Source organism: Ictidomys tridecemlineatus, chromosome 7 (genome assembly GCF_052094955.1).
Source record: "Ictidomys tridecemlineatus isolate mIctTri1 chromosome 7, mIctTri1.hap1, whole genome shotgun sequence".
NCBI lineage: Eukaryota > Metazoa > Chordata > Mammalia > Rodentia > Sciuridae > Ictidomys > Ictidomys tridecemlineatus.
The window spans coordinates 195,922,400-195,949,772 of NC_135483.1; the positions used below are offsets into that span (position 1 = coordinate 195,922,400).

Here is a 27,373-nt window from a genome sequence, read left to right on the forward strand (position 1 = left end):
TGGTGCTGAGGATCGAACCCGGGTCCCGCCCGTGCTAGGAGAGTGCTCTACTGCTGAGCCACAATCCCAGCCCCTAATTATTGCATTTACATGTTTATTACATTTTAACTATTCTTCTAGATATATCACATATTCTAAGTACAACTAAAGCTGTAAAGAATCATAAATCATAATAGTAACAACACTTTGGAACTTTTTAAAAATATATTTATTTTTTAGTTGTAGTTGGACACAATACCTTTATTTATTTATCTTTATGTAGTGCTGAGGATCGAACCCAGGGCGCCTCGTGTGCTAGGCAAGTACTCTACCTCTGAGCCACAACCCCAGCCCCAACACTTTGGAACTTTATATAGAAAACATAATTAAGTTAGAAACTTATATCTTTGGTATACAAGAAGAAAGGTATGAAAATCAAAAGCTAAATTTAAATTTCTGTATTATTAAACTTGAATTGAAAATAATATTAAGTCATGATTCTGTATTTCAGAATTACCTGATTGTAGTTTTATCTATTGAAAACACTCCGAAGCCAATGAGAACCCAGCGACATTGAGCACAACTAACATCTAGATTGTTTCTCTGAATACCATTTCCTACTACTTTTGTCTTTGATCTTTCCAGCCACACATTTAAATAGTGCTTTATATTTACATTCTATCTTAACTATCATCTTGCTTTTATCTCCAGTAATCTGTTAAGTCTAGTCTTGATCATTTCCAAATTCCCAGATAATCATTTTGTTACATTTGTTACTCTTTATGACCCATTCCACTCTTAAAATCATTGTAAAATTTAAAGCAATCAAAAATGTACATATTTTCACATATGTGTGCAAAAGTCTATATACCAGGTCAAGATATATATGGTTTCCAGCACCCCAGAAGGCTTCTATGTGCCCCTTCTCAATTATTACCCTGTATACCACTACTAACCTTTTTTTGACTTTTGGATGCTGAGAAGTCAGCTGAAATAAAATTTCCTGCCTTCCAGGAACCTGAATTCTAGAAAGGAAAAGGAAATAAAAATATATTTTCAAATAATGATACTTTCTACAGAGTAGAATCATGGGCTACAAAATAATGAGGGACAGGATGTATGTCTACTAAGGTAGATTAGGTGCTTTACAATGATAGAAGACAACACCTGACCGCATTGGATTTTCTGTTAAAACACTGTTAATAATTGCTTTTTTTCTGTAAACAATGTCTGAAAAGTTTTCTATGTATAATATCTGGCATCCTTCAGTCTAATAATAGAGTTTATTGATATAATAAATCAAGTAATAGAATTTAATTGTGAATTAACACATACGATATTCATGTATAAGTGAGTCTTGATTAGTTTAATAGTAGTGTATACTAATAACTAAATATATGCTTTCCTAGAATATTAGGTTTAGCAAAATCAATATATTTTATTGTTGATTTTTCTCTTCTGTTCTAAACCCTATAGGATTTCCATGGAAATCAGAGTGCCCTTCTTCAGAGAATGTTCTGCAGCACTTAGAAAAAAGTTATGGTAATAGCAAGATACAATTAAATAACCTCAGTAACTAGCCTTAGCTGTTAAAATATTTTACTTCATATCCCTCCATAATTTTAATCTTTTTAAACTTTATTTCAAACTTGTTACTTAGAGACTTAAAACTGAATATTTTGGATCAGAAAAAAGGTCATGTCCATTTTTAAAAAACCTTTGATAAGTCAATTTTTTAAAAAAAAAATTACCTAGAAAAGGTTTATTGATATCGTTTCATAGTTCATTAACTGATATCAATACATAAAAACTGTAATTTACCTTAAGTTCATATATTAGCTGCAGTTTTTAAATGTCTAAAAGACCCTTAAATTGGACCATAAGATAATAGATAGTTTGAATTTATAGAAATAGAAATATTGGCACGTTTATTTTTAAGCTCAAAGACAAGAAAGTCACTGCTGGGATACACTTAATGCATATTTCCAACTTCAGTATGAAACATTCAATTGTAGTTTTCCTGTTTTCACAGAGAAGGGTGACCCATGTGTGCTTTGGTCTAGTACTGAAATTTAAATGGTTATCATATTGCTTGCACCTGTTCTGTGATAAGTTCTTTTGTATTAGTGTATAAAGTGGAACACTTTTCAAAGGCTAATTTGGTTCCCTATCTGATAGGAATATAGGATATAAACTTCTTTAATTGCTTGCTTTTTTTAAGTACCAAATATGTACTACTTAAAGTTACATGTTTAATAATAATAAGTGTTTAAATGTTTAGAGCATCCAGTGTATAGTTGGTGTTACTTGATTACAGATTTCCCACTTAACATTTATATTTGATGTACTTAAATTTAATAAAGGCAGCTAATCTATAATTCCACTGTAAATCTAATACTTTCTGGAAGTGCAATGGGATTGTCCAAGTGTGAATTAACCTCCCAGTGTTATGTGGACTACATAGGGTGGTAAGACCAAATATTAAACTGCTAGATTTCAGATTTTTCCTCTAAAAGAGGAAATATTTATTTTTCAGTTGTAGTTGAACACAATACCTTCATTTTATTTATTTATATTTATGTGGTGCTGAGACTTGAACCCAGGGCCTCGCACTTGCAAGGCAAGTGCTGTGCCACTGAGCCACAATCCCAGCCCTTTATAAGAGTTTTAAGAATAAGGTTTTATTTCATAAATTACATTGTATCTCCAGGTATTACTGTATCTCCCCCATATGTCTACCAAGAACTGAATTTCAAAATGTTTTGTTTTGTTTTGTTTTTTAAAGAAAGAGGAGAGGGAGAGGGAGAGAGAGAGAGAGAGAGAGAGAGAGAGAAAATTTTTTTAATATTTATTTTTCAGTTCTCGGCAGACACAACATCTTTGTTTGTATGTGGTTCTGAGGATGGAACCCGGGCCGCACGCATGCCAGGCGAGCGCGCTATCGCTTGAGCCACATCCCCAGCCTCTCAAAATTTTTTTTTTAAAAAAAGATTTTGAAAGGACCCTCTTAAATGAAACTTGAGGATAATAGGCTTTTTCCATTTATCAAATTAGTGGAACACTAAAATTAAGGGATTTTTTTTCCCTAAATGTTAAATAATGATATAGTTGTTTATATTAAAATGCTACATTCAGAGTTAGCACAGGACCACTCTGCAACATGGAATAGACATTATTTTTAACACAGTAGGAATAAGACAAATACCTCTAGTTAGTTATTTCTGAAAGGAATGATGAAGTGGAATTCTCTCTTAGAATACAGAAAAACAAAATTACTGTTTGATTTGGAGAAGATATAGAAAAGGTCATTTTTAATTATAACTCTGAGGTTTTTTAAATTAATAATTCTGAGAACAAAGTTAAGAATCAGCTTTTGTAAAGTGTTATTTATATTATCAAGGAAACATGTTCCCCTACAGCCACCAGAAGAACTGTAGCCTTTCAGCATGACCAGTAAATTGATAACTATTACTACACTTCCCAAGTTAAATCAGAAACTCAAAATTATTCTTCATGAATCTGTTGGAGCCTCAGTGTTTATCTTTTGGTCTACAGTCTAATTTGAGATTAGATAATTTTATAAATTCATTTAGAATTTTAAAAGGCAGTCAGATTGTCCCAAGTTTCCATGTATCTTCACAAGCAGAATTTCAAATTTTAATATACTTATATTGTTGTTCATTGTTTCTTACATATACTATAATATTAGAATAATAAAGAGCATTTACCTGTGTCAACTAGAATAGGTAGATAATTATGTTTTGAGGTAACTAGAACTCTGAAATGTTATAAGTATCATACAAAAAAGTGGGACTAAAAATTCTACAATGACTCTGTCTTATGCCAGTCTGAATTCTGGTCAAGGGAAATAATGTGTGATTAAAAAGCTTAGTATACAAGTAATTTCTTATTAAAGAAATAGTTTTTTGCCAGCATTCTATCTATATTGACTTTTAAGTACTAACATGGGCAGAAGAATGGCCTTCTGAAGTGTCCTGTTGTCATTCCCAGAACCTGTGAATGTGTCTTATGTGACAAAAATTAATATTGCTAATCAGTAGTTCACCTTGAGTTGGGGAGCTTACCCTAGATTATCTGGGTAGTCTTAATCTAATTACATGAGTCCTTAAAAGTGGTAGAAGAGGCAGAAAAGAGACTTGGAGAAAATGGCATTTGCAAGAACTTCACCCATTCCTGCTGACTTTGAAGACTGAAGGGTCCAGGAGCCAAGGAATGTGGTTGGCCGCCAGGAGCAGGAAAAATCAAGGAAACAGATGTTCCCCTACAGCCACCAGAAGAACTGAAGCCTTTGAGTTTAGCCCAGTGAGGCCAGTGTCAGACTTCTGACCTCCAGAAGTAAAATAAATCTTCATTGTCTATGCCACCAAGTTTATGGTAATATGTGAGATGAGCTTTATAAAGCTAATAGTTTTAATTGTTCCTAGAAAACTATCAGGAATAATACAGGTTCTATGTATCTTTGCCTGAATTTTTAGTCTGAGGGTGGGGGATATACCTGATCTATGAATATTGTATGAATTCCCAGCTAGTAGTATGGATATAGAACTTCTGCCCTAATAACATGACAGATGGAATTGACAGATCAGAGAATATCTTTATCGTATGAATTAGGAACATTGACTGTTATAAATTATTTTTGCTTTTACTGCCAGAAAACTGGGAGCCAAACTGGTTCATCTTTAATAGTGTACTATTTAAGAATGCAGCCTCTGAAGCATTTTCCAAGTTCAGATTTCTGCTCCTGCCTTGTTCATAATCTCTCTGTACTTCAGTTGCCTGCTCTGTAAAACAGAGATAAGAGAAATATCTGTCTTCCTAGGGAGATAGAGTAATGCATTAGCCACGGTATTTGTTACAACATAAAAGCATTCAGTCAAGGTGTGCTGTTGCTGCTAATGCTGTCATCTGCCAGTGTGTAATGCATCTTTTAGGGTCATACCTTCACTTTGATTTAAATTACTTCATTTTATTTAATTTATTTTTACTTTTTTTCTATGGAATGTTTGTAACATGCTTCAGTATTAAGGCAGGTTATAGATCAGTGTGTAAGTCAGGAGATAACTTGATTACAAATGGTAGAAACATAACTCATTAGCCAAAGCACAAAAAATGAAAATGAACTTATATAATTGAAAACTTGAGAAATGAATTCAGGTATAGCTGGGTCTAGAGGCTTTTGGTTTTTTCTGGATTGGTATCAGATTCTCTACACATGAGGGCAAAGATACCAGCAGCAGTTCTATCTAGATTTGTATAATCATTCTGTTCTTAAAAATAACAATCCTGAAGCCGGGCACGGTGGCACACGCCTGTAATCCCAGAGGTTTGGGAGGTTGAGGCAGAAGAATCACAAGCTCAAAGCCAACCTCAGCAAAAACAAGGTGTTAAGCAACTCAGTGAGACCCTGTCTCTAAATAAAAAATACAAAATAGGGCTGGGATGTGGGTCAGTGGTCAAGTGCCCCTGAGTACAATCCTCAGTACCCAAAATTAAATAAATAACAATCCTGAGGGGAAAAGTGCCCTTTTCTCACTATTTAAGCCCCAGGAAAGACATGATGAAGCAGACTTAGATTACATGCTCTGTGAATGTCTGAAATGAAAGGATGCCAGGAAACAGGATTGGTGATTTTCTTAGGAAAAAAACAAATAACTAGGAGTCATTTTCCCCTCATTTGATAATACAAAGACTTTGCAGACTGTAACTATATTAGTATGCATAAACATATGATGTATATCCAAAATTTAGAAATACATTCACAGTAAGGTCACTAGCTTGACTCTAAAATGCTTTCAACAAACTATCATTAGTTTCAGAGTTAAAGGATTCTTCCTCACGCACATGCACATGCAACATCCTGAGTAATTAGGAGTGGTTAAAAGAACTGCTAAGAAATAGGCACATGAGCAGTGTTAATTCAGTGCTGAGTATACAACTGTTTTTTAATTTGACAATAATTTTAGGCTTACAGAACAGTTGCTAAAATGCTGCAGATAGGTTATGTATGCCTTTCACCCAGCTTCCTTTAATGTTTACTTAACACAATTTTATATAGTATAAGATAATCAAAAACCAGGAAATTAACATTGACACAATACTATTAAACACAGACAGTATTCAGTTTCATGTTTTCTCCCTGAATTTCTCTTTCTATTCCAGGATCAATCCGGTAGCCACATTTCATTTGATTATTGTGGTTTTTTTTTAATCCCCTCCAGCATATGACAGTTCCACAGCATTTTCTTGAGTTTCATGGCCTTGACATTTGATGAGTATTGATTGGTTATTTTGCAGAATGCTTCTTTAGCTTGAGCCTTTCTGATGTTTTCTCCTGATTAGATTGAGATTATGCATTTTTGATAGGAGTACTCAAGGATATCCTCTGCAGGATATACTATCCTTGATCAACAAGTTAGAGTGGCTTCTGCCAGTTTCTCCAGTGTTATCATCTTTCCTTTGTAATTAAGGGAGTTCTTTGAAGGTTTACAAATATATTTCCTAAAAAATTTTGCCCACTGGTTTCAGCATCCATCAACAGATCTAGCCTGAAATAGTTACCTTGTGATGTTTGTTAAGGGGTTTCACAGGTTTCTTGTTAATTCTACATGTATTATGTGGAATGTTCCTATAAGGAAAAGCTGTTCCTCCTCCTCCTTGTTTGTTTATTTGTTTGATTGTTTATTTATTTATAGCAGTTGGGACTCATAGATGTTTATTTTGTTCTGTGAGTTACATTACAATACTGTGAGTTACATTACAATACTGTCATTACTTACTTTGTTCCTCAGATCATTGCAGCTCTAACAGGGGCTATTTTTAGGTTGGGTTCTGTGTTCTTTTGAAAATGCTGTCCTTTTCCAAGTACTTATTTTCTGGCACTGCAGACTATTTTAGTCCCATCTTGAACATTCCCTGCTCCAGCACGGGAATGAATGACTTAAACAAGCTGTCCTTTTATGGAGAATGGTATTTAGAAACTAAGATCTTGTCAAAGAAGGTGTGCTCATTGCTGTCGGAGTTGGTCTCAGGCTCAATTGATACAGGTAAGAAGTGTGTGTGTGAGAGAGAGAGAAAAAATTAAGCCTTGCACAGACACACCTATATTTGTTTCTATATTTGGTCCATTGAGTATATATATTTGTTCATACTGATGCTTTAAATTTCTAGTCCCTTCCTTATTTCTACCTTCTTTCACCAATAGTGAGAAAACTGCCAGGTACAGTGGCACATGCCTATAATCCAAGTGACTTGGGAAGCTGAGGCAGAAGGATTCAAGTCCAGCCTCAGCAACAATTTAGTGAGATCCCCATCTCAAAAAAAAAAATACAAAAATACAATAAAAAGGACTGGGTATGTAGCTCAGTGGTAAAGTGACCTGGGTTGAATCCCTAGTACCAAAACTAAACTGGATCCTGTTATTCTCAACATACTTACTTATTTGTCCATTCCTGGTATACACATATGGACATTACAGCTTTTAAATCGTAACCCTGTGAGAGACCAATTTACTAACTGGAGTACAGCGTTTGTAAACAGTTCTTTTTTTGTTTTAGCCTATATTACACAGTCAAATGTTATTTTTGACCTTGATTTAGGTTGGGTCTCTTATCCCTGGTCCCCATTGGTGTGGTTATGTTACACATTTATGATAGCATCTCTGGGGGAAGGGGTCTTCTGGTTTATATGTGTAAAATTTCATCTGGTTTTCAGCAGTAATTTTACATAAAGTTGACTTTCTCTTGTTCACCTTGATGGTGCTAGAATACTATTTTCATTTCTAGTGTGTTATAATGTAATCTCTCTGCCCTTGTCCCTCTCTGTCTCCCAAAATTTGTCTCAGTCCACCCTTGCCCTCTACTAAGGTATGGCTGGCTGAGGGTAGAGCATGAGTGTGCAACTATACTCTGGTGGTAGTGACTAAACCTCTTTTACTCAGCTATTTTGCAGTGCCAAAATTCTCCATGTGATGCTGAGCACACAATTTTCTTATTTTCACTCCTTAGAAAATTGTTTCTCATTTGGGGAGATCTTTTGGGGAAATAGGAAGACATATAACATCTTCTCAGCTACTTTCAAGTCTCCAATATTCTGGTTTTAACAGGAAGAATCCCTTGGGAGATTTGAATATCTGATGCTTGATGAAGCTAAGTGTTTCCAAGATAATGCTTGGTTTGTTAATGCTTTTCTAATAACTATATTATATTGTAAACTTATAGGGCTATAAGATGTTACTGCTTAGAAATGTGCTATCTTGAGAATCACTAATTCAGACTGATGGTGGCTGGTGTTTGGCCTCTTAGTTGCCCATGGAGAGTGAGGACACCAGGTCAGCCTTCTCCTCTGCATCAGCAACTAATGGAAAACTGTCGAACAGTTGAAGCTTTGTTCCTTTCTGCGCTTAAAGATGTTCCTTGTTTTCTGGTTTGCATTTTTCATAAGAATGCTTGTCGCCCTGATCTGTGTTCATATAGTATATAATGTTTTGTTTCCCCCTCTGCCTGCTTTTAAGGGTTTCTCTTTATTATTGGATTTAAAAGCAATTTGTAATATTCCTTTGCTTTTCTTCATGATTCTTTTGTTTGGGTATTGTTGATAGACCTGTGTCTTCCTCTCACCCCTGTATGTGTATACCCCACTGCTGTCTAAGATCTTCCTTTGCACTTAGTCTGATGCATTTGTCCCTTGTTTTTGTAGTTCCTGCATCATAGAATTCCTGTTACCATTGAGGGTTTTTGAAGTCATCCACTATAGTCACCAACTGAAGGGCAGGACCTGTTTACCTAACACTGTCTTGCGCATATTAGAGACTCAATGAATAAATGGGGAGGGAACCAAGCCACCCTTGAGGGTGTATCCTCCTGGGGTTGAAAAAGAAGTGCTAGGTCAAGAGAATGAATGCCCTCCCTCATCATCTAACCCATACACCTCACAGAACACTTGAGGCTACCATGTTGAAGGCATGCAAGCTCTGCATGTCCTACCAGCATGTGTTCAGAAAGATTGATGACCACATCTTCCTGGCAACTGACACTTCTGAGCTCATAGCCAGCAGGTGGCAGCAGTTGTCTTTGCCACTGGCTGTGTTCCCTGTTATTTTATATATATATATATATGTTGTAGTTGGACACAATACCTTCATTTTATTTATTTTTTGCTGTGAGGATTGAACCCAGCACCTTGCACATGCTAGGCAAGTGCTGTACTGCTGAGCCACAACCCCAGCCCCTATATCCCCTCTTCATATGAGGAATATTAACCATCCAGAGATATTTCATGGTGAGCACTGCACTCAGTGAAGCTTCTGCTACAACAGATGTGGCACTGTACCAGGCCAGTGGTTCGTACCCCTCCAAGGGCAGTGGTTCATTCCTCAAAATGAACATAAATCTATTCCACAACCAGGACTTCTTGGAACAGGCTGTTACTGCAAGGTAAAATCCAAACACCAGGAAAGCCTTGCAAGCTCAGGCTAACTCAGTTGCCCTGAGCTGATAACTCCAGTTTCTACCTGCAGCACAGGCCTGTGCCTTCTAAAATCTGCTCATCCCCTGGGTTTCACAGCAGCTCTGTCGCTCCAGCAGCCCTTCTCTCATCCCTTTATGCCCACATATACACACGTGCCAACATAACCAGTTCTCCAGTTGCCAAAGTGAGCAGCCCCAATACAGTTCTATCACCTGTTTAGAAACTCCTCCACACTAAGTTTAGGGTCAGAATTTTGTTGGAGGCTCTTATAGCTTCCTTCCAGGATACCCTCCTAGCCTCCTAGGATCCAGTCCACCAGAGCGGCAACCTGACCCCTAAAGAGCCCGGTTCCGTCCAGTCCCAGGACCTGGGGCTATTCTTACATCCTGCAGACAGCCGCATTTGTTCAGTTTTTTTGTATGATCCTTGTGTCCTCACAAAGGCAGTCAAGGCTGGTTTTGTTCCCAGGGGCTTCCCAGTGTGGGCATCTCGGGAAGAGGTAGATGCGGAAATGAAATCCGGGCTTTTTACCGCATACCCAGAAGCAGGAGTGGCCAGGAGCCAGGCAAAGGAAGAGGGAAAGATGCTTGAGTCTATGAGGCCCTCCCTAATGAAAGAACTGCATTTGTCTGCTAGCATTTAGTGATGTCCGTCTGGGAGCCTGATCGTGCTAACCCTGAGGGTCCCCTGGCGGCCGGCGCGGCAGGTGCTGGCCCAGCAGCCCAGGAGCTGCAGTGGGCAGGGCTTCGCAGCCGCAGCGTCCTCCCGCCCCCGCCTCCGCCCCCCGCCTCCACCCGCGGTGGCGCGCCTCTCAGCCTGGCGCAGTCTGCAGCAGACGGGATCCGCAGGTCGACTGGTTTGCCGCGCACCATGGCTCCCAGCTTGCGAGGCCTCCCGTGGTGCTGTCTCTGGCTGTTCCTTGGTGAGTAGGGCACGATGAGGCCCACAACCTGAGCCGTGTCTTTCCGGCATGGGCTCCGTGGCTATAGGGTTCTGCGCGGCGCGCCCACCGGGTACCAGTGCTGCAGACGCAATGCGGCAAACAGGTCCGCCGGGGAAGAGCGGCTTTTGGGTGTGGCGGAGCCAGGGATTCGGAGGCGCGGCAATTTTGCCAAGGGTCTGCCTACCGTTAGGGCATGGGTGGTTGCCCAGGATGCAGGGTCCACTGCCCCCCACCTCCAATCTGGAGCTTCAAGCTCCGGTTGGCGCCAGCGCAGGCTTCCCAAGGCCAAAATACGTTGGCCAGCTCCAGAAGCAAGCACCTTGCGGTTCCGAACAACGACAGCCCATTTACCCGGATATCAACTGAAACTGGAAATCTGATTCTTGTCACATACAGCACTTGGTGCTTCTTTGTTAAATGATGTGTTTTTTTTGCAGAAATGAGGACAGCTCTCTTCCTTCTTGAGGACATTTGTTATCTTGGCTCTCGAATAGAAATTCAGAAAGAGGCAGGGACCATTGGTGTGATGGCAGAACTTGCTGGGCTTTTGTCTTTCAGATTACAATTGAAACCCAGGGGCGACAGCAACTTGCAATAAATCCTGTAAGAAATTATATATTTCAACTTCCTTGGTGATGTTCCCATTAAATGAACCATTATAGCTATTGGATTTGTTTCAATGAAACAAAAAAATTTTTTTAATTAAAACTAAATTATTTTTTTAATGAAAATTAAATTATTTGGGTTGAGGAATCAAGTGCCCCTGGGAAGCCTCCTGCAGTTATTATTATTGATTCTTGTGGTTCTTCCTCAAACTGGGTGTTGGTCAGAAGTGCCTGCTACAAGGAGGTTCACTCCATTCTGGTACTGGTGAACGAGTGGTCATTGTCATCATTTTTATAGCCAGGAAAACATCTTATGGAAATGTGGCCTGTCTATGGAGACTGCTCAGACACCATGAGGAGAGGGGACCCAGGACTTCCGAGGAGCTGTGTAATTCCTGGCTTTTATTTGTAAATCTTACCAAGGAGCATCAGATCTGTATAGAAATCTGAGTCTGCTTCAACATAATATAATCTGAAGATAAATCTTACCACTTAACGTGCCTTGACCAAATTTATGTGAAAAGCAAAATCTTATAATCATCTCCTCTCCTATTGTTTTAAGAATCTATTTGATTTGACATGGAATTTACTGTTTCAGTTTCCAAAGAAACTAACATTTTTCTGTTAGCAAGGCAGAGAGCTGGGTTGTGTAATATTTTTTACATAAATAAATAAATAAATGTTCTTTACTGGTGCCCAGAGCCTGCACCCTCTAAAGCTTGTGTAAATAAAGCTCCATGTCATGGTCACATATAAAGACCTTCCTTGTTTACCAAGAAAACGATTCATGTTCTGCTGGGAAGTCCAAGTTCTGTAATCTTAACAATTTTCTGAGTGGTCTCGCTAATGTTATATCTTTGGAAGAACAAACACAAATTCATGAGGTTATCAGTAAATTGATGTCCTTGGGGACCAGCTGTGAAGAGCAGAATGACGAGCACACAATGTTTTCTTCCTGAGCCTCGGTGCCAGCCAGATCTCCATGTTGATGTTGAGTCTGCTATGCAGAATGGCAATATGGAATTTTTTTTAAGTATGCTAGTCCACAGGTTTAAGAATTTATCTGTGACAGCTCTACAATCAGTCAAGATACTCAACCTGATCACTTGCTGTTTGCAGTTACTGAAGTCCCATTATAGGTTGTTTTTCCTCTGAGAATCCTGTCTACTATTGTCTTTATACAAGAACCTGATATGTCACTGCATGCATTTTTTAAATTTCTTGTATAACCACCAAAAACCTATTTATTGAGCAGAAAAAAAGGGACATTATTTTGATGAATTTTTTTTTAATGATTCTTTTGATGACTGCATCGCAAGCTTCTGTTTTTGCAGAATTCACTTAGGTTTGCCGCCCACCACTGCCGCAGTGAAGCTGCTCAGTTCTCAGTCCTGGGAAGCAAGCATGCCTTCCGCACTGTCATGCTAAGGACTCCAGGGGAGCTTTTGAATAGCTGAATATTTGTTGAAATATAGAACTTCACATAAATACAGGGACATCATGGAAATGTATAGCAATAGGTATGGTGCTGCTTTAAACCTGGAAGGTTCTAATCCCAGAATCCAGATCTGCGGGGTTCATACTTGCTGATCAATTCAGTGTTTGTTTACCAGCACTGTGTGGTTAGCTGCAGGAAGAAATTCCTGGGGTTTTGTCTTCCTTCCATGGGTGCATGCCACTCAGTATGCATAGTGCCAGTCCAGGCCAGGACGGTGAAGACACAGCGGCACAGGGAAATGTTTCAAGTGGAATCCGCACTGCAGGCAAAGAGCTCACTGGATAATCTCTTCTGATTCCTTCTCCCCATATAATGAACCAATTTCATAACTTCTGATCAGTTAAAACTGGCATCTGGCAGTGTGTGACATGGGTGCCACATGTGTGTCAATTTCAATGAAAATGCTGCGTCTGGGAATGAAGCCCTGGGCTTGCCTGCCAGCACCTCCTCCCTGAGGCCCCAAGCACAGTATTTATTTTTGGTACCAGGGATTGAACTCAGGGGTGCTTTAAGCACTGAACCACATCTCCAGCCCTTTTTATATTTTATTTATAGACAGGGCCTCACTGAGTTGCTTAAGGCCTTACTAAGTTGCTGAGGCTGGCTTTGAACTAGAGATCCTCCTGCCTCAGCTTCCCAAGCTACTGGGGATTACAGGTATGGGCCACCACACCCAGCCCAGAGCACAGTTCTTCTAGAGGCTCTGTGTAGCGTTCTGAGCCGTGCCCTCAGTGAACCCTGGCCTAGACCTAGCCACGAGAATTGTCCCAGGATGGACAGTCACTTTCCTGCTGGCACATGAGGAAAAGTGAGACTTTCCTCTTGTCTGGAAATATTTGGCTTCCAGAGACAAACCTACAGGTCATGGAGAACACCTCCATCACACTCCTGACACCTTTTGAGCCCCTAAATGGAACCCATGGGGTATGCTTAGCAATCACATGAACCCATCATGTTTGAGCTGGGTGTCTGCCCCTTGTAGGGGTGGCACCTGTGGATGGTAGAGCTCAGGGGACTCCTGAGGGACTGGAAGAACCCTGTCAGAGCTTCTTACCCCACCAGGGACTCTGATTGACCTCCTGAAAAAGGAGATTCCAGCCAAGATGACTAGCAAAGGGAAAGAGCGGGAGGGGAAACCTGTGGGAGACCATCCACTGTACTGACTCCGGCTGTGCCTCAGCCCTGCCCTTCAATCTCTTAGTGGCAAGTAAAGAGGATGAAGGTGACAGGGCTCTGTTTCCAGCACATAATCCAGAGCAGTTCTTGGGCTGCTCACTCTCTCCTCCACCTCCTCCAAACACACATAGCACACACATGCCAAAACACACATGCCTCTCACCATACAACACAGCCACACCATATACACACATCTACACGCATCTCACACACACCACCTCACTCACATACATACCGCACATCACACACCTCACAATCTCGTATACCACACACTACACATACAGCCCGTGTCCTACACACACTACACATGCCATAGGCACACACGCCACATTGCATGTGCACACATACACACAGAAAGAGCCTCTGGAGGGACGCTCTGGTCACAGCCCTCCCTACTCCAGGACAGGATGCACTGGGGCTGGTACTGTTGCCCCTGGGTGAAGGTCATTCCACACAGCAACCATATTCAGGTCACTGACCCTAACAAGACCTTATTAACACAATGAACTTCTTTTTCAGAGGTTAGGGTTTTTTTCTTAACGGTGATTTTATTTCAGTGTTTCTTAGACATCCAAAAAGATGTCACTTTTGCCATCATGTAAGTCACAGCTTCTAAGCCACTTTGCCAGAGCAGGAGCCAGGGAGACACATTAAGGACCACACAGGACCCTGCGAGCCTGAGCATCGTGTCAGTGCAGTCCCCATTAGGAATCCCAGGGCTGCTCATTTTGTTCCAACAGCACCTCTCTCCCCCTACTCTACCCTCCACAGCTAGAAAGGGTAGCCCACTTCTCTGACCCCTGCACACCTGCCAAAGACCTCATCAGGCCATACTGGCACTGCCCCCCAACGTATGCCAGCCTGAACCCCCTTCACCTGGACTCTCAGGTCAGCAAGTCAGTGGAGAGATTGTGAAACCAGTGAGGCAGGGACGCAGAGTAGCCTAGCCATGGCCTGGGGCTGCCTGCCTGCCTCCCTCCCTCCCTCCCTCCCTCCCTCCCTCCCTCCCTTGGAGACTGGAGTACAGCTGACCTGGGCAGTGCTGACCTAGACCCCCTCCCCTACACACACACACACATACACTGTCGGAAGGGTTATCCTGAGCCAGATTCTGGGAAGGGGAGGTGAGCAATTTACCCAACCAGATACATATTTGCATAATCATGCCTGTGGTACTGTGAGGATTAAAAGCAGCTCTTGTTTTCACTGAGCAAAGCCCCCAGTGGTGGGGGAAGAGACCCAGAACGCAGAGTCCCTTAAACAGCAATTTGGTGACTAAGGCTCCAGGTTGGTGTGTGAGGCGTGAGTCTCACTGCTACCAGATGATGAGTCATTGCTGTATGAAAATGGCTGCCGGCTAGGCAGCTGGAGGAGGGAGTGACAGGAAAAGAGCCAAACTTCTGGTACCTTCCACCTGTCACACTGCATAGGTAGTTACACTGTGTCATGGCAGGGAAGGCTAGAAGCCCTGGGTGCTGCTAAGCAACCTATTGAGGCTGCCCTACAGAGCACAGGACAGCACTCTGCAACAAGGTGATTGGCATCAGACGTCCACAGTGCCCACCCAGTGAAACCTGCGCCACATAAACAGCCCTCCGCATCCTCGCTCTGCTTCTGCCACAACTAACCTCATGATGTTTTTAATTGCATCTGTACCAAACATTTGCAGGCTTTTTCTCATCATTATTCCCTAATCAGTATGGTGTAACAGTTATTTACACAGCATCTACTCTGCGTTAGGTAATAAGTCATCTAGAGAATATGGCCATCTTTCATGGCTTTAGGTCTGCTTAGGATATCTGTATCTTCTTATGCATTGAGGTTGCTTTATGTTTTGCTTGCCTATGAACTTGTCCATTTTATTGAACATATCATTGTCTAGGCGGTTCCTGACTTATGGTTTAAAATTTTTCCATTTTACAATGATGCAAAAGTGATCTGCATTTCCTAGACAACGCTTCGAATTTTGCATTTGGGCCTTTCCCAGTCTAGATGAGCAGCCCCGGCTTCTGCAGTGCTGGGCAGCAGCAGCAAGCACAGCTCTCAGGCAGCTCATAATCAGTAGTGGGAACAGTTGTCACCATCACGTATGCCTTATGGCTTCGCCAGGCCATTCCACGGGCAGGAGCATTGTGTGTCTTTCCACCTGGAGTCATTTTAGCTTGGATGAGGTCGTCAGGATGTGGCCCCATTGCAAGTTGAGGAGCCTCTCAAGATGACGTCCTTATTTTCTAATTCCCTCTACTTTGTGGCTATATGCGTTTTTTCAATCCAATTCTGCAAATTGGTATTTTGATGTTATTTCTTGATCAGAATGAACAGTGGTTAATGTCATTAATATCTCTCCCCTCAAAGGAACAAGTTCTTAAGTTTACTTACTCTGCTTTACCCTGCTCCCGTCATCCTGTGCTTTCTGGTCTAGGAGGGAGTGTGCTCAGTCCTTTGCTTGGCATTTTGGCTGAACCCCTGAGTCTGTCTGTCTGTCTTGAGCTAATTGTGGACATTTTCTGGAATTTCTGTGTTTGCGGTTTCTGGACTTTTTGGTATTGGGTTTTTAGAAATCCCATTGGCTCAGGCTTTTGGGATCCCCCCACACCCCAGCAATCATTGCTGGGTTTATTGCACTGTGGTCAGGGAACAGATCGTGGGTTAGGACCACTGCCCAGCAGGTACTGAGGGTTCCTTTGGCCTAGATGGCGTTTGTCTATGTTGGTTCCAGTCCTTGTGTTAAATTGGAGGACTCCGGTCCTCTGCACCCTATTTACTTTCCTCATCCAGATCTGTGAGTCATGCTGAGACTCCTCCCTCTGGAATCTGGTTTCCCTTTGGCTGTGCCCCTGTGTGCAGGGGACACGTGGGGAACCCATGCACTAAGCACTGCCAGTCACAACTGCATGGGACTTCTTACAAAGTAGCTGTCTCTGTCCCACTCATTGTTTTTTAAATGTCATTTTGTATTTACTTGTACCAGTCAGTATACACATCCCAAAGACTTGCCATTTTTGAGTATACAGTGAAGTGGTATTAGATCCATTCCTGATGTCACACAGTCACCCATCCTTCACCAGAACTCTTCTCATCTTGCAGAAGTGGAACTGTTCCCATTAAACAGTAGTTCCCTGTCCCCCACAATCCCTGGAAACCACCATTCTCCTTTTCTTCTCTGTGCCTTCAGCAACTTGGTACCTCATCAAGCAGAATCATACATTATTTGACCTTCAGCAATTAGCTTATTACACTAGTGTAATGTCCTTGATTCATCCATGTTGTAGCATGTGTCAGGATTTCCTTTTTTGAAGGTCAAATGGTATTCTGTTGTATGGGAAGACCACATTTTGTTTAACTGTTTGTCTGCCAGTGGACACTGGAGTGTCCTGCTTTCAGTTCTTCCTGATATTTACCCAGAAGTGAGACTGCTGGGCTTTGTGGTAGTTCTATGTTTAATTTTTTAGGGACCACCATACTGTTTTCCACCACAGCCAGCTGTTGACATTCCCATCAGCAGCACACAAGGCTTCTAGTTTCTCCATATGCTGTCCAACAGTGGCTATTTTCTGGATTTCTTTTTGTTTTTGTTTTTCACAGCAGCCATCCTGACCAGTGTGAGGTACCATCAGCTGCTCTGCAGCGGGATTTAACTTTGTCAGGGACGATACTCGGCCTTATGGTCCTTGGTCTCCTGTTTGTCTGACGTCTCCCTGACTGCCTTTTGTATGTTGTGCTGAGTACCTGGCTCTTTGCCCTAGCCTGACCTCTGGTTTTCTGGAGGATTCAGAGCACACATTAAAGTCATTTGCCTGCATCCCTGTACCTGCCCTCAGGGCCAGTGATCTTGGGCAGGCCACTCCCTGTCTCCCAGCTGCTGCTCCTCTGTGGGATGAAGAGGCCTGAGATCACCATCCCCTAGTCCTGGGATTCCTGAGTCTGGCACACAGCTGGCACTTGGTGGTTGATCAATGGCCTTCTGGCTTTGAGGAATATTGGTGGAGTTTATTCTGACATCTTTTCTATTTTCTGTTCTCAAATACTTCCAGGGGGATTCCTATCTTTTTTCTGAGGTTTATATTTTCTTGTTCCTCTGTGGTAGACAGTCTGTTAAACTTGTGTTTTATGCCCTAAACATGACTATTTCTTGTCTCGTCAAATTCAGAGATGAACAGCAGCTGTTGAGTGGGTAGAATGTGGTAAGAGGTGGTTGTGAGCAGGACCAAGGCTGGCAGCAGGAGGGGGCGGGGCTTGTGTGTGGCTGCGACTGTCACCAGGTTGCCAGCAGGAGAGGCCTCCACGCTAATCCAAACAGGATTTAGAAGGGCCAGTGCAGTCCAGCGGGATTGGGTGGGGGTCAAGGACATAACACAGAGCCAACAAATGTGCACAGGAACCCCACATCCAGCACAGAGCAGGCACTTAAGTGGGGAAGGGTGGCAGTGGGACAGTGGGCTGGAACCAGACCATCAAAACCAGTGACAGGAGGGGCTTGGGCTGGGGCTCAGTGGTAGACGCTCGCCTCGCATGTGTGAAGCACTGGGTTTGATCCTCAACACCACATAAGAAATTTTAAAAATAAAGGTATTGTGTCCATCTACAACTAAAATAATATTTTTTTTAAAAAAGTGACAGGAGATGAATCTGCTTGGCATCCTGAGGACTAGCAGCTACTAGAACAGGAAGAAAAGGACCTGGGCCCAGGAGGGCCTGTTCCTTCCTCCCTCCATTGCCCCTCCCAGGCTGCTCAGAGTGTGTTGGAGGGTGGGTGGAGGATCTCAGCCCAGGAGATTCTTGCCGGAAGAGAACACCTGGGGGCAGGGGCCAGCTGACCTCTTGGAGGGGGAGGGCTCTGACCAGACTGAGGCAGTGAGAGGGAAGCTCAGAGGTTGGGGGGGGGGGGCATTGCTGTAGAGGATGTTAAATTCCAAGTGGAAGAAGCATGACAGCAGAAGCCTGGCAAGGAGCACCAGGGTGACTGAGCACTTCCCACGTATTCCAGGTTTCGTCGGCCCGGAGTACGCCAGCAGCCACATGGTGGAGGCACAGCAGGGTATGTGATTATGATGTGGGCTGGTGCAGAGACCCTGAGGCCACCGAGGACAGATCGTGGGCCTAAGGAAGCCTCTGCACACGCCATAGACACACCCACCACATTGCATGTGCACACATACACACACACAAACAGCCTCTTGGTGGGGGGGGGGCACTTTCCTACTCAGATGGGCTGGGAGCTCTAGGGCCCTCCACCAACCCCTTTGGGCCCTAGGCACTTTAATCCTGGAAGAGTCATCCCCAGGCTCAGTGGGTCCTGCATCCTCCAGCAAAATCTCTGGACCTGCTTCTCCTGGGGCAGCAGGTTGATTATTATAAATTAATTACACACCTAGTCCTCTGCACTGTGGCCTATAAAATGTGTACAAACAAGCTTCTCTAAAAGATGGGCAGCCCAGGCCACTGCAGAGACACCTGCCCTCTAGGAGAGGGGCAGGGACGCTTTAGGGTACCACGGCCTCCAGTGGGAGCTGTGGGCCTGGGGCTGCACCAACTTGGAGAGAAGGTGTTCCCTGGAGGGCCTGGTGCCGGAGGGGGTGCAGCCCTGTGTTCTTCAAGCAAGACTCCTTGGCAGGAGTGGCCTACCTACTCACCCCCTCAGCCCCTGGTGTCCAGTGGCTCTGATCCTGGGATGACTCAGCCTGAGGATGACTTTCCAGGTATCCGGGTGTCAGTGACCCTCGCTTCACCCATCTCCTGCAGGCTCAGCCCTGTACAGACATGAATCGCCACAGACTGAGAGCCACTGTGGGGATCTGTGATGCTGAAGCTGCCACCTCATGTCTCCCGTGTGTTCTGAGGCAGTTGTGGGGGATTTCAGCTGCTCTGCCGCTCCTGGGCTGTGCTTGGGGATCCCCCCTGCCTGTTGGTGTGGCTGCTATTTGTGCTCATTGAAGGAGCGTTTTCCTGCTACAGAGAGACAGAGCCAGACTCCACTTCCTAAATTATGCACAACCTAAAGGACTTTCCTGTCTTGTGCTGTGGGGGAGGAAGGCCAGCTTTGGGGAAACCTCAGCACCAGGGACTTTGGATGTGAACCATGAAGGTTACATTGGTAGTCAGAAAGAGGAAAGAACCCATTCAGCCCCTACAGCTAATTTAAAATTGTTCTCCTTTAAAACCATAGTGTTTCCCCTCCCTCCAGTGAAAGGAACTTTTAAGAAAAACCCAAGCGCTGTTGCCTGCTACCTGAAAACTGAAACTGCTTCCAGATTTGCCTGCGTAGCTACCCAGGCCTCATTCCAGTTGAAGGCTCTGGCTCCCCCAGGACAGGAAAGAAAGGGCAGTGTGTGTGTGTGGGGGGGGGGTCTCCATTCCCAAAGAGCAGGGTCATGGATGGAGCTGGGCCCTGCAGATCCCACCCTTGAGAAGCAAAGAACGGCTTGGAGACAGGGCAGAAGCAGGGTTGACCTTGCAGCCAGACCAGGGTGGGGTTTGCACACATGGTGGGAGCTGTAGCTGGCTGTGCCACCCTGGAGGCTGCAGGAGAGGGTGATGTGGGGCCAGATGGCCATGCTCTGCAGCCCAGAGGACAGCAGTGGAGACGACCTGAAAATGACAGAGAGGGACACTGTGACAGGGAGAATTGCAGAAGGAGGTCACTCCCCTGAGAATGCATCCCAACCATGCTGAGAGGACAGTGTCAGTCCTGTCCCCCAGCCTGTGCCTTCCCTTTACCTGCTGGGGACCCCCTCCCCCGCAGAGGAGGCATCACCGCCTCCCCCTGGGGACTGGCTTTGCAGGACACTTGTGCAACCACCAGGATTCCTAAAACAGGTCCTCCACAGAGAGTGTCATCCCGTGCTGGTTCCTGCCATGTCACCCAGAGCCCTGCCTGGGCCACATCATCCATGCACGTTTACCTTCCCTGGTCCCAACAGCCACTCTTCAGAACAGGAGAGGAGACCGTAGCAACCTGTGACCCTCCCATGCCCAGCCTGTCCCTTGAACTTGGCACCCTGGCTTCGCCCCACGAAGCACACCCACTGACAGCCGGGTGTGGCTGTCTGGGCACTTGTTGGTTCATTTGACAATCTGCTGGGTGCTAGGAGGAGGACGTCTGCCTGAGTCAGAAAGGAGTGGGAGGCGAGGGCAGTGAAAGTGGCTCTCAGAGGGAAAATCTGCTCTGCACGCTCCACCTGAGTGCCCAGGAAGTGGCTGGGGCACGGGGAGGGTGGCTTCCTGCAACTGGGGGCAGTTAGAGGAGCCCTGGAAGACAGGTCAGATTGGGGCACAAGGTTTACCAGGGAAAGGTGTTCCAGGTGGCAGCACAGGCAGGGGTGGGGACAAATGGGGAGGAGCCTCAACCCTTGCATGAGATGGGATGGGAGACATGGAATTCCTCAGTGAGCCCTATTTGAGCCCTCTGTCCCTGTGCTCACCTCTCTATAGCCCACAAGGGGTCCTGATGGGACAGGTGTGGCAAGCGGCCCCTGCCCCAAGTCTGCCCGGACTCTGGGCATAATTATGAGTCCCCAGGATAGTAGGTGTGTTCACAGCTGGCCCAGCTAGTCCCCAGGTATGCTCCGTGTGTTGGTGCGGACACTGGGGGACATACCTGCTGGCATGAGCTTAGGTGGGTAGAGAGGCTTTCAGAGAAGCCGGGAAAGAGGCTGCTCTGCCCTCTGAGCTTTTGTAGGGAGGTGCCACCTGGGGTGAGGGGCTAGCAGCCCCCCTGGCAGTCTTCTTCCATAACCCCACCTTCTGGTGGGAGGTCTTGTGCTGAGAGTGGGCAGGTCTCCCTGGTGTCCAGGGCTGGACACTGGAGCCTTTCCTCTGAGCTCCTCCAGGAGCTTCTTGGCCATGCAGGCCAGCCTTTCCTGGGGACGTCCGTACCCCCCGTACTCCATCCTGGAGTCTCCCGTCTCCAACCCTCCTTCTGACCAGGGTGCCCTCTGCTCTTGAGACACCCAGTCTCCCGACCTGTCCAGCCCACTGTCCAAGCATATTCCCGTGTACCCTTCCCTAAAACAGTGCCCCCAAGGGAAACCAGGCTACCAGGGTGTCCTGCCCCCACCCAGGCCTGTTGGACCTCAATGCCCATGAGGACGTCCCAGCGAAGCAGAGACTGGCATGACCACACCCGGGGTCACCCCAGGCTGCTCAGACCTCTGCCCCCAGGCCTCCCACCACCTCCGCATACTGTTTTGTGGGGCTTGCATCTTGTGTTGGGTTTTTATTTTTAATTAGAGACAGGGTTTCCTTTTTGTTGCTATGAAAGCCACTGTGATACTTTACTGGCCAGCTCACTGGTCCCTGCCAGACCCCTCTCCTGAGACCCTGAGGAGCCAGGCAAAGCACGTGTGAGGTGGCTCAGTGATGGCACTCCCAGTTTCCTGTCGTGGCCACTTTGCCCAGCGGGCTTCCAGCCCACATGGATGCCCTGAGCTCCCCAGCTCGTCTCCTTCCCTTCTGTCAGGCAGCTGGGCACATGGCCTCTCCAGACCCTCGGCCCTGCTCCTCGGGAGCTGCCCCCAAGCCCAGCTGTGCCCAGGCTTCACCATCCCATCAGCACTCCCTTCTGGCTCGCAGCTGCGGCCTTCCAGCAGCCAGAGGCCGGACAGGGAATGCAGGGATCCCACCCAGCTGCCCCTTAGAGAGGCCAAGAGAATGGATGTCCAGCCTGGTGGATGGGCAGATGGGGGCCACAGAGAAAAACCCCTTGCTCACCAGAGCCAATGGTGAGCTCTGGGAGGCGGGTGAGTTTTGATTTTATTCAGTGTCTCTTGACAGGGTGCCATGTTCTCAGGTGCAGGTAAAGCACCGTGGTCTGCGGTCAGCAAACAGCAGACACGGGATGTCCAGGGCCTCAGCTGGGTAGTTCAGCACGACCCCAGGCACCAGTCTGGACAGGGTCGGCTCTCCTGGGGCCTCTCCAGGGAGCAGGACTGGCTCCTTCCTCTTCTGCCTGGGGAGCTACCCGGTGGCATTGCAAATCCGTGCTGTGGCACATGAGCCAGCAGGCCTGGGTCCAGTCCCTGTGAGTTCTCACTGCCTCAGTTTCCACGGTTTAAGGGTGGAATTGTCTAGTGTGAAACACCAGTACCCATCGCCTGGCATCAGCACTGTGGCCTTCTTGGGACAAGTGGCAGTTGTTACCAGCACAGTAAGTGCCACTGAGGGCATCATGGGGCCATGCTGTTAGTAGGCAGGGCCTCTGCAGGGACACAAAGGAATTGAGGAGAGAACCCAATGAAAGCCATAGCCACCCCCTCCAGGGAGCACTCTGCATGATCACTCCACATCCAAGGGCACACTGGTGGGCCGGGCTCGGGTGGCCTGGGGTCAGCATGTGGTGGGAGGGGCTATTGCGGGCAGGCGGGAGGCTGGACATGACATCCTGGCTCCCTGTGTTACAGTGCACCAGGTCGTCCTGGTCTCCGCCTGCCAGGATGCCAACTTTAGCGCCCTCATCCAGAAGCGCTGCCTGCCCCACTTCCAGGAGGAAATGGAGGCCCTCGGGAAGGATCTGTGGTGCGACTGGGACAAGACCGTCCGGTGAGTCCTGCACTGCGGGTGCTGGAGTTGTGGCTGGGCCAGGTACCTACCCTCTTGCTGCAGAACCTGGTGGGAGGTTCCTCTACAGGCCACAGGGGCTGGGGGAGAAGTCGCGAGTGGTTCCTCCCCAGCATATGGGATGACAGCATTGAGGACAAAGGAGGGCACTGGGGGAGGGTGGGCATGAACAGTGAGGGTGGGAAGAGGCTGTGGGTGCTAGGGAGGCTGCGGTTGCTGGGGGTAGGAGATGCAGTGTTCAGATCAGGCTGGGGGTGCTTGTGGCCATCTGAGTACAGGGGTCCAGGCACAGCTGAGCCTAGTTCAGTGCCTGGGCCCTGAGTGACTGAGTCTTGTGGTAGGAGCGAGTCTTGCAGGGACTTCCACTGGTTCCTTCGGTCCCTGTCATCAGCCCAAGTCTGTCCTTCCCGCCCACCCCCTGGGACACCATCCTTCAGGCTCAGAGCTTTGCTGAAGGCTGGGTCAGACCATCACTCGAGGGCGGCTCTCACTGAGCTCTTCCTCTCTGTGGCCTGGCCCTCCTGCCAAAAGACTCTTCCTCGTCCCAGCCCTCACACGCTCGCTCGCTGCCTCCCAAGGCCTCTCAGACGATGGACACTTTCCGCCAGCCCCTGAGGTATGAGAGAAACGGGAAGCTGGGGCCCAGCCGTTGGGGCCAGAAGCTCAGAGCGGAGGCCCAGGAGAGTCTTTGTGGAAGGGAGGTGGAGCCAGTGTCATCCAGAAGGAGCACATGTGGTTGGTTTCTAAGGACCCAGGACACACTGGGATTCCTGGTGGGCACTGGGCAAGTCCAGGGAGACTGGAAGTCCTTCACCCGAGCTGACCATCCTCTGGGGTGGGGGCACAGGCTGGAGTGAGCAGGGGGTGAACACCCAGGGCGCATCTTCCGTCCACAGAGGCCAGGAGGTGGGGGCTGTGTGGCTCCTCTGAGCTGAGATTCCGGCCTCTCCCTGTCATGGAGCCCGTCAGCCTCTTTCTCTGATGAAGTCAGGCAGAGTGGCCCCTGTCTTTCCCTCCCCCAGCTGTCCAAGGACAGAGCCGTCTCCTTCACCCCTGGGGGCGTTCACTGAGCCCAGCAGAGTCTGTACTCACTTCTCACCTGTTGGAGTGAGTCTGGACCTCAGAAGCAGGAAAGAAAGCAGTCAGGATGCACGAGGTGGACACAGGAGAGCAGCAGACGCACGCTCCAGCCTCTGCTGGAGCTCAGGTGTAGAGAGTGCTGCCGCCAGCGCAGAGTGGCCAGAGCAGCCGGGCTCCCCACCTCATCTTAAACTGCACTCTCCAGGCCCCTTGGAGACTCTGGGTTTCATTTTCTAAGCTGAGGAATGAACTAGGAGTTGGAAGCTCAGAGGAGAGAGGTGGTTAAAAAGGACAGCACAGCCTGTCTCCTGGCCAGTTGGCTTTCTGCCTCAGCCAAGTACTTTGTATTTAAGTTAAAGGTGGTATTTATCATTCCCCAGGGTGACCCACTAGGAGCCCCAGAGAGACACACACTGCCTGCTCTGTGCAGCAGTCATTGATCTGTGCAGGCTTACAAACCGGAGCCTCGCCGAGACGGCAGGGGAGGCCAGCATCATCCTGTAAGAAGTGGCAGTGCTCGGTCATTGCACACAGAGGCTGCCACAGGTGGTCTCGGACGGTGCTTGGACACGGAGGGAAAAGCCACACTCAGGCCAGCAGAGCGCACCCACACTGGAGCTTTGCGGTGCATCCCTGGGCACAAAAGAGGGCACAGCTATTGCAAAATTTACTTTATTTGCAAAGGAAATAAAGACAATTTAGGAACCAAGCAGCAAAAAATCCACTCCACAGTTGCTCCTCAGCAAGTCAGCTCTGCCCTGTCAGTCCCAGGGCCTGTGGCAAATCATGATGTCCCTCTGAGATGTCCACCTCTGGATGCTGGGACCTGTGAGTCTGTCAGGTCACACACCACAGAGTGTAATCAAGGATGCCGGTCGGTCAGGTGACCCTGACATGGCAGATTATTCTGGACTACCCAGGTGGGCCCATGGAAATCAAAAGGCCCCTTAAGGGGTCCCAGCTTGGGCCACTTCAGGACCTTCACGCTGACTTTGTGCCCTTTCAGCCAGGCCTCCTTTGAGCACTTCCTCTCTTCCTGGTACCAGGAAATGTCCTGGGCTGACTCTTCCTCTTCCTGCCTCAGCCCTGGAATCACACCCTCCTCCCAGGAGCCTGCGATTTTATTGGAGAATGGGATTTAGGGGCCAGTTTGGGTGGAACTAGTGGAACTTACAAGTGCAGAAGGCGGGGCGACTCCCTTCCACCTGGGGTGGCAGGTGGCTCTGCAGAACAAGGTGCGTCCCGGCGCGGGCTCTGCAGGCCCACAGATGGAGCAGATGCGCAGGTGGGAACTCCTGCGGAGGCCAACACCGCATCTCCAGGCAGAATCCCTAAACCTGCCCTAGGCCCTTCAGCTGGCGGGTGAGCATGAACCTTGGCTGAGTCCCCTGATTGCAGATGTTCACCACATCTCAAAATGACCCCACTGCCCTGCCTCGGCCAGTGTTTGAGAGCCTGGGTCCTGGAGCCTGGCCAAGTTGACTTATAAGACTGACCCTCACATTGTGGCTGAGGTCAGCTCTACTGAAGCAAGTATTTAGAGAACTGTCTCTCCTCCCCATTACTACCCCTCCCATTTCTCCTATCCTTACCACTTCCTGTGGGCAAGCAGCTCATTCGTTCCTGGTGTTTCCTTCCTGTATTTCTTTTGCACATCTAAGCAAATGTGTGCACTTTTTCTTACATCCTCTTTCTTACATCAAGGGTCGTCTACTAAGCATCTCCCCTTGTACTTTGGTGTAGTTGGGTTGCTTTGCAATTGTTTTGCTTTCACTTTATCCTGGAAATTCCTCTTTATCAGGGCAGAGAGCTTACTATTCATTTTCACGGTTGCATAGTACTCCACAGAGCAGATTCTCTACCATTTTCTTATGAAATTGGTTTCAGTGTCTTCCAACTTCACACAGGACTCACAGATGGCCCTGCCTGTGTGTCTTCATATCGTAGGAACTGCACCTTCAGGGCAGGCACCTGGAAGTAGAATTGATGAGTCCAAAGGGAGGGCATTTGTAGCGTGGTTAGGGATTACTGTTTGCCCTCAGTTTGCATCCCACCAGCAGCCCCAGGTCTGCCTGCTTCCCACAGCCTGCCAACACCACGTTGTCATGTGAGGACTGCCACTGGCTGATAAGGGAGAAATGATGTCTCAGAGGTGTGTTCTTTTACGCTTCTCTAATTATGAGTGAGTCCAACACCGCTCATATGTTTAAGTCCCATCCCTGTACCTTTTGTGATGGGTTTGATCATGTCTTTTCCCATTTTTATCATATTCTGGTCCTTTGCATTTCATTTCATTTCATTTCGTTTCTTTGCCATGTGGGGGTGGAGCTCAGGCCTTACACGTGCTAGGCAAGAGCTCCATCACTGAGCTGCACCGCAGCCCTCTGGGCCTTTTAAAGAGCCCTGAGTGTGTGAGGAGAGGCCCAAGGCCTCTGTCTCCCAACTGGTTGTGGCCTTTCTCCTTTGCCTTCATTGCTGTGAAGGGTGTTCACCATAGTCAGAGGCATCTGCTCCACACGTCTGGAGGTGTGGCAGAGAGCCTTCCCGGGCTCACCATGCTTTCCTCTGCCTACTTCAAACCCGTGGTCTGTCTGGAGTTTACTCTTGCATGCAGTGTGAAGTATGAACCAAATTTTGTCTTCTGGATGGGCCACCCAGTTGTCCCATTTATCAAAAAGTCCATCTTTGCAGGGCTGGGGACATAGCTCAGTTGGTAAAGTGCTTGCCTCCCATGCACAAGGCTCTGGGTTCAATCCCCAGCACCACACACACACACACAAAAAAAAAAAAAAAAAAAAAAACCCACGGGTCAGGGTGTGGCTCAGTGGTAGAGCACTTGCCTAGCATGTGTGAGGCACTGGGTTTGATCCCTGGCACCACATTAAAAAAAAAGAAAAAAGAAAAATGTCCATCTTTGCCCAGTGACTGGAGATGCCACTTTGGGCATGTACTTGAGTATCCAGTGCACTTTGCCCAGCCCTTTAAAAAATCTCCCTCTTCTTTTTTTAAAATTTGTTCTAATTAGTTATACATGACAGTAGAATGAATTTC

At 46.6% G+C, this 27,373-nt stretch overlaps 2 protein-coding genes across 5 annotated transcripts in view; both read left to right on the top strand.

Annotated features, from left to right (window-relative positions):
* Positions 1-4,367, top strand: part of Rbm44 (RNA binding motif protein 44) — a 33,839-nt gene extending 29,472 nt beyond the window's left edge. For all 3 annotated transcript variants that reach the window (XM_078018333.1, XM_040268087.2, XM_078018335.1), the window contains one exon: positions 1,456-4,367. The gene's annotated coding sequence lies outside the window, so the exon portion shown is untranslated. The remainder of the gene's footprint in view (positions 1-1,455) is intronic.
* Positions 4,368-10,095: 5,728 nt separating this feature from the next.
* Positions 10,096-27,373, top strand: part of Ramp1 (receptor activity modifying protein 1) — a 37,068-nt gene continuing 19,790 nt past the window's right edge. Inside the window, exons 1-3 of one of the 2 annotated variants that reach the window (XM_005326381.5) lie at positions 10,096-10,387; positions 18,675-18,725; positions 23,086-23,224. In XM_005326381.5, the coding sequence (XP_005326438.2) occupies positions 10,111-10,387; positions 18,675-18,725; positions 23,086-23,224 (467 nt within the window). In that variant the 5' untranslated portion in view covers positions 10,096-10,110. The remainder of the gene's footprint in view (positions 10,388-18,674; positions 18,726-23,085; positions 23,225-27,373) is intronic. The other variant, XM_078018336.1, reaches the window with a different exon arrangement.